Genomic DNA, 7,390 nt, shown 5'->3' with positions numbered 1-7,390 from the left:
GGACGAAAGCTCGGTTCGCCAGTGGTGAGCTTTTCATAGTTGCCAGATTGATAGATTTATTTATGTACATACATATATCTTTAACCCGTTAGGGTCCGTAGTGTTGTTATTATTTCATAGTTAAAGAATTTTAACTCCTACTTTATTTCTTTTATAATAATTCAAAAAGTTAATTTAACATTATCTTATTACAAATTTTCAGATAAAAACGATAAAAATTAGAACATAAAATAAAAACACAAGCAATTTTTTTAAACTTCAAATTGTTATAAAAATTTAAAGTTTTTTCTAGTTTAACCGAACCAAGCTATGAGCCTTTGCTCACACAAAGCCCTGAAAATCCGTTGCCCCTGTTTTCCAATTTTCAAATTCCGATCTAATACTGAAAATGCCCATCAGGGAACCTTGTTCCCTAGCCCAGTTGGACAGATCATGAGTTACATGGAGGACTGTTTTGCCGGGGCCCCGCAGGAGTTCCTCATCTGCATTACCGTTCACAAGGCGGTACAAGTGGGCGTGGCCACCGGGGACCTGTACGTCCGGATTAGTCTGGACAAGATTACGAAGAGCACCAAGTCCTTTCCAAATACAGAGAATCCTTTCTTCAATGAGGTGAGCTTTGACTATATATGTATGTATGTACGTATGCAGACGTGTTAATGACAAGCTGTTCTCTTCTATGGTGAAAAACGAAGTGTTTTTTCTTCCTTTTTCTTATTCTATCTTATCCTAATTCGTACATGCTTTGGTGACATTTGCTGATCGTGCGAACAGGACACACATAGTGTTCGTTAGCCTGATCTTTATGCAAAAGTAAGGGAGAGGAATAGAATGTGCTTACACTAAGTGTGTATAGATAAGTTAGTGTGACTGTTTGTTACACATATTAGTGTAACCGCCTGCTACATATATTTCTTTAAATATAACTTCCCCTTAGTACTTTGTCTTTGAGTTCCACTGTACCTTAACCGAACTCCTGCGCCTGACGATCCTTTTCGAGTTGAAGAAACACATGACCTATAAGAAAAATGTGGTAATTGGAGAGCTACTAGTAGATCTACATAGTGTGTGGAATCAGCCCAATCATGGTTACTTCAAAAAATGGGGTCGTTTGGAGGCACCCATTGGAGAAAATCAACCGCTGGATGCTGCCACTGAACCACATGGCTATCTGCAACTCGATTTGGCCATCGTATCCCAGCATAGTCCTGTGTCCCTTGGTCTTAGATCTGAAGACCAGGACACCCAAAATCTTAATAAATGGTCGGTGGATCAGGATTATGATGATATTGAGAAGTGAGCTGAAAGTGATATTGATTTTAAGAGAGATTATTTACCATTATTCCTAGAAATCTCCTGACCAACGTCAACGCCTTTGCCCCAAGCAATATCCGCTACTTCGTCGCCTTCTATCGGGGTTACTTCATCAGGCAGAGTAACTACATGATTCAAGTATCGTTTGCCGGCTTCAATGTATCTGGCGCTTGGCATTGACTTATGTTTCCGTTTCTAAAGTACAGATTCCATCCTTTCAAGGGCAAAACCCCGGTGGCCAAGAGCACGACGACGCCAGTGTGGAACCATGAGATCAACTTCGCCTGGATGTACCCTTCGGTGGCGCAGCGTTTCCTTATCCTTATCTTTGCCCAGGAGCTACTACAATGGAAATGCGTGGCTGAGTGTGAATTGTCCCTGGACGAGATCGCATTTAAAGGTTAGCTCAACGACTTCATGGTCACTATTTTTTCACCTTCTGAATCCACAGGAACCCCATCCCTGGGACCCACCTACCTACATCTCTACGATCCTGTCAATCCCATGGTATATGTGGGTCGCCTTCTAATGGAACTTCGATCTGAGATGCTGACGGATTCCCAGCCCACCCACACGCTGGCCTCCAAGACGGTACCTGGCCTCGATGAGAGCCGTTTCTGGCACGACGATATCTACTTGGTAGAGTTCCTTCCACTAATGGGTCACCACATCCAGGCCACGGCCAGTGCTTACAAAATCTCCGCTCGATTAGCTGAGCACAGTTCGAATGTGTTAGAGGGTGTGTTAAGGACTTCGATGGATCGCTTCCGGTCTACCATGCACTCGAAGAGCTTCCGACGGGAAACACCTTTCCGCTCCTGTATGTTCCGTGTTCGCTTGCCGGACAATCGGGCCAAGTACGAAAGTGATTTCTTCATGCTGGATATAGTCAACTACATGGTAGGATTTCAACCTATCTTCCTTATTCCTATGTAATGTTCTCTTGATAAATACCAGCGCTCTGAGCTGGACACCTTTAAGGTCTTCCAGCTAAAGCATCCCCTTCAGGACGATGAGCAAGCCAAGTGCCTGAAGGCTATTGTCCGAAATATTCTTAGGAGGATTAAGGAGGGTCTAGATGCTCATCGTTTCGATCACGATGTGCAGCCACAGCGTACCACATGGGACATCAATCGGCAGCTTTACCTCCTCGATTACTTCGCCAAGTTGCCGCAAAAGCTGCATCAACTAAAGCAGAGTTTGCGGAGCTGCTTTCTGGAGCATTTGGACGCCTCCATTGCGGATGTGGCTAATGAGTTGCAGCGTTTGGTGGCTGAAATTGGATCCCTTTCTAGTATGGCTCGAATGCAGGACGAGTGGCCGGAACTGGTACTTTCCTTCAGCGCAGGTGGTAGGGATTTGGGAGTTTGTCGGTTAAACGCTAAGCTCTTTCTGTACCTGCAACACCAGAATAAGGAGCAGAGTCAAGAGACCCTTTGCTGGCGTCTTAGGAGCTTTTCTTTTAAGGCCTTCGGGTGCACGCATACCTGCCCCAATTGCGGTTGCACCACAGCCATAGTCTCAGGATGCCTATCAATTGTTGTGGAACGGGAGCGAAAGGAGTTCCTTTCGGCTATAAGTGATGATTGGAATTGCGTCGAGCCGATGCTGTGGCAGCCACATCCCTCTCAGACTAACTTTCTGTGCCACGTTTATGTCCATCAGGCCAAAATCCGTCCTGGTAGTGAAAAGAAAAGCGTCTGTGACTCCCACCTGAGAGTATTGTTCGCCGAGCAGACCTGCGAAACTTACACATCTCCTGGTACCCTGTCGCCCATTTGGAATGCTGTGATTACATTTAGCTGGTTGTCTCTGCCAGGCGGTGTTAGTCTATACCTGAAGAATCCACCTCTTCTCGCCTTGGAGTTCTACAACTCAGAACGAAGTCTCCCAGAAGATCTAGTGGGTTTGGGAAGTCTGCCAATGAGCGTTATCAGCGAAGATCGATCCACCGATTCCAGTTGGGAGGATTCAGGCAGATTGGGCTGGTATAAGAATCCTATGCAGAAGCTACAGAAATTGAAGCACCTAACCCCACCTCCACTTAAGTGGGTGCCAGTGACCAAGAAGGGCTCTGTTCAAGCTGAGGTATTGATGTCTGCGGAGCTCATCGAGCTGTCTATGGAACCAAGTAGTCAAGACATGAACAAAGAGCCACATCTGGCAACGGGCATTCCAGTGGCCATCAGACCTAATATGCAGAACTTTGTGTAAGTTTGGATTAAAGTTTTTTTAGTAGATACTAATCTGATTTCCATTTCAGCTTAGAGGTCTTCTTTGTGGGTCTGCGGAACTACTCCAAAAGCAGCATGAGTTCGGCTGGCAAACGGAAGATCAAGGTGATGATGGGTGATCTGGTCTTGGAAAGTGGACCTTCCACAGCGCGCGTCCGCAACAGCATTAACTTCCTGGTGGCCTATGCATCGGGAGTGGTGGTATGTTAATGCTCTATGGTATTGGCTTCTTATAAGCCCTTTTCCTCTTTAGAGCTTACCTGACCAGCAGGATTACTGGCCAGCAATCATAGCCACGGATGTCCTGCTTTCCGGCTACAGCAGCGAGTCTACCTTGGGAGCTGCACTCATTCCCAATTCCTCGAACTTCCTGCAACGTGACAGAACCCTTAAGTGTGTGTCCAAAAAAGAGCAGCCTTCTGGTGATGTTTCCACTACGGTTAGCGTGGATGACGCTGATGAGGATGATGAACTGGAATGGGAAGAGGAGGATGCCAAACCGTCGAGGATCAACAGCTGGTGGATGCGACTGATGTTTGCTTTGGGTCTGCGACCCGCTGCCTATGCCAATCGGAGGGCTTTAAGGTATGCTGGTGATCTGGATGACAGCGAATTGGTCGAAGAGCGAGAGTTCACCTGGTGGACCAAATTCTATAACTCTATGTATTGGACTGCAGCAGAGACTAGCCATGAGAACAAACACCGTTTGGTCATCTACCACGAGGAACTGGAGAAGCAGGCTCAGTTTGGTTACCTTCAAGACTGGGCAGTGCCTGTCCAGCTAGTTCATGGTGTCAAGTTAAAGAAGCAAGGTCCTCCCAAAGAGGATATCTATGCCACCTTGAAGCTGCAACTTAAGTTAACCCCTTGTCAGTGCTCGGTTCTCGAGGATCAAGGAGGTGGTGGCGACATGGCACGTCCAATGGCGAATCCTATACACCCCCGATATCAGTCCACCCTCCAGGCACTGGGTGAGACCATAAAACTATTAGTTCGTGTCTATATAGTGCAGGGTGTCCAGATGCGTCCTCGAGATCTGAAAGGTAACTCCGATTGCTATGTGAAGTTGTTCCTGGGCGGCAAGATGGTCTCCGATAGAGCTCACTTCTCCCCCAATCATAGCAACCCAGTTTTTGGGCGCCTATTCGAAATGGAGGCTACGCTACCAGGAGATCATATGCTGCAGATCATGGTATATGATCACGATAAAGTCAAGGATGAGGTGATTGGCCAGACAAATATCGATCTGGAGGATCGCTGGAGAACTAGGCATCGTGCAACAGTGGGTTTGGCCAATGAGTATACAAGGAGTGGCTATAACCACTGGCATGACCTGAAACTGCCCTCGGAAATCCTCATAGAGCTCTGCCAACGAAGGGGCATTCAGCCTCCCTACTATTATGGCAATGTTATTGAGGTGGATGGGATGCTTTTTGGAGATGAGACTGTGATCTCTAAAGGTGGGTTTCGCTTAGATTATATAATTTCTATTACTCTTTCTCTTTGTCAGATGAGGAGCTGCAAGAGCGCCTAAGCTTGGCAGTGCTTAAGAATATGGATAAATTGCCGTCTTTTGGCTACAAACTGGTGCCGGAGCATGTAGAGACACGCTCTCTATGTCGAGAGGACTTTCCAAACGTAGAACAGGTAATAAAAACATTATAAAATATCAGATAGATAAGCAACTTCTTCTCCAGGGTAAGCTCCAGCTGTGGATAGAGCTGTTCGAGGCCAATATCTATGTCCCCAATCCCATTGACATAACCCCAGTACCGCCCTCTGATTTTGAGGTGCGTGTTGTGGTCAAGAATCTGGCTGGCATCCAAATGGGGGACAAAAATGTTTTCGGCAAACTAATGAGCGACATCTATGTGATAGGGTAAGTGGGTGTAACAGAGGGGTGATGCCTATTATCCGTGGGATACAAGTGGATCCGAGTAAACGATATGCAATTACCAACGTTTTTCGGTGTTTTTCACAGCTGGTGCGAGGATGAGGACAAGCGGCAAACGACCGATATCCATTACCGCTCATTTGCCGGAGATGCGGCATTTAATTGGCGCATGGTCTTCGACATGAAGTATTCCCCCAACGAGGACCTGGTAAGCCTTGACCTTGCCTAATTGGTCAGGGTAAACAATACCCAAGCTGCTTATCCTTATTAATTATCCCGATGGCTCTCGTTTCCTTTTACAATTTGTATTTTTATAGATGGTTATCCGCCGGAAAGCGGGGTTGCTGGAGGAGATTGAATTTAAGAAGCTTCCGATTATCTATCTACAAGTCTGGGACAAGGATGTGCTGTCCAAGGATGAGTACCTGGCTGCTCTTGAGCTGAATCTTTCCAATATGTATGCCCCGTATCCAAATGAACTCTTATGTAAGCCTTATCCCAAGAAGAGGAAGCGCATCAATCTTTTCAAGCGCAAGGTCATCAACGGTTGGTTTCCACTGGAAAATAATAATAAACCTTCGCAAATTCGTTCTAAAACTAAAGTTCAAACGGTGAGTGGTGATGGTGTTACCAAGGTGATTATTTTAAATCTTTATTTCAGGGGAAAATGCAGCTGAACATTGAAATATGCACAGGTGTGGAGGCTGCAAACCGGCCGGCTGGCCGTGGCCAAGACCCGCCAATGGCCTTGGAGCCTCCCTTGTAAGCTTCTTGTTTTTCACTTATCATATTTTTAGATTTTTCCTTAACAATTTTGTAATATATAAAACTTACAGCCGGCCGGACACCTCTTTCAATCCACTGACGAATCCCTGCAAGTCTTTCCGGCACATCCTCTGGCCCGCCATTAGAAAGTATGTTCTTTGGAGTCTTCTCATTCTGATCGTTATCCTGGGATTGGTACTTTTCTTTTCCAATCTTCCCGGCAAACTTATGGCCATTCCCCTTGAGTGATGTTATACTTTTTGTTTTTGTTTCTTTTATTGCTTTTTTCTGTTTATTTGGTTGATAAATTTAATTTTCTTTTCCCTCTTAAAGTTTTTAATAAATTGTTTGTTTCTTTATTAGACCTGCTCTGCTCCGTCGCTTAAAAAGTAATTAATTGAATTGGCTAATAGCCATCTGTAGTGAAAGTGCAGGGAGAAAGCGATAATAGTTGGGACTGGGACTTAACCCCACTGAAACAAGTTGACCTGTGCTATGACGCTGGTCGATATAAGAAGTTAAGAGGATTTTATACGTACATATGTATGTTTTATTGTTAAGCTTATATGTTTTTAGTATGAGTTTTTCCATCAGAGCTTTAAATTATTTAAAAACACCTGTATTTTAAGGGATATTAAGGTATCGAGGATTAGATTAGGCCTTACTAACATATATTTATACCTTTTATCAGTTTTTTATAATTATATGCTCTAACTCCTTGATTTCCAGCTACATATCCCACTCCAATCCCACTGAGAGTGGGGAAAATCCATTTACTTCCGTTAGAAGCCTTTTAAAGCATCCAGAACTATCCCAGAGCTTCTCGACAATTTCACCATGTGGGTGACAAAATGGCAATTCGCTCGTTTTTGTGGATGTTCTATATACTCGTATATTGTATCTATATCGGTTCGATTATGTCGGAGTGTTAATGTGTTAATGGCGGCAGTCGCAGCGAAGCGAGACGAGAGTGACGAAACGCTGCCATTGCTTATCAGGACCGCCCCGAGCTGGTCTAAACCGTTCTGGGAAACTTACAAAGGTCCAAAGGCTGCCACGTTCAGTTGGTGTCCAGCTATCGGAGCTGTCGGTTCATAAATTACTTAGCAGCAAAAAACTTCCAGGGATAAATTGCTCCTTGCCAGAGTCAGTCAAAAGGTGCCAATTTAGTTTTTATAATTAA

General features: G+C 44.9%; 1 protein-coding gene across 1 annotated transcript; it reads left to right on the top strand.

Moving 5' to 3' along the window:
• The first annotated feature begins 362 nt into the window (after nucleotides 1-362).
• On the top strand, nucleotides 363-6,532 carry LOC108108282 (otoferlin). Its single transcript, XM_017216284.2, has 14 exons — nucleotides 363-612; nucleotides 938-1,296; nucleotides 1,350-1,473; nucleotides 1,537-1,714; nucleotides 1,766-2,214; nucleotides 2,272-3,524; nucleotides 3,578-3,749; nucleotides 3,802-5,008; nucleotides 5,059-5,195; nucleotides 5,246-5,427; nucleotides 5,530-5,650; nucleotides 5,760-6,053; nucleotides 6,104-6,204; nucleotides 6,279-6,532. The coding sequence occupies exons 1-14, from the start codon at nucleotides 433-435 to the stop codon at nucleotides 6,454-6,456; spliced, it is 4,935 nt and encodes a 1,644-aa protein (XP_017071773.1). The 5' UTR covers nucleotides 363-432; the 3' UTR covers nucleotides 6,457-6,532.
• Nucleotides 6,533-7,390: the final 858 nt, after the last annotated feature.

This window comes from Drosophila eugracilis, unplaced genomic scaffold (assembly GCF_018153835.1).
Source record: "Drosophila eugracilis isolate 14026-0451.02 unplaced genomic scaffold, ASM1815383v1 contig_1825, whole genome shotgun sequence".
Taxonomy (NCBI): Eukaryota; Metazoa; Arthropoda; class Insecta; order Diptera; family Drosophilidae; genus Drosophila; species Drosophila eugracilis.
The sequence above is the reverse complement of the archived record's forward strand: the minus strand, read 5'-3'. Positions and strand labels throughout refer to the sequence as shown.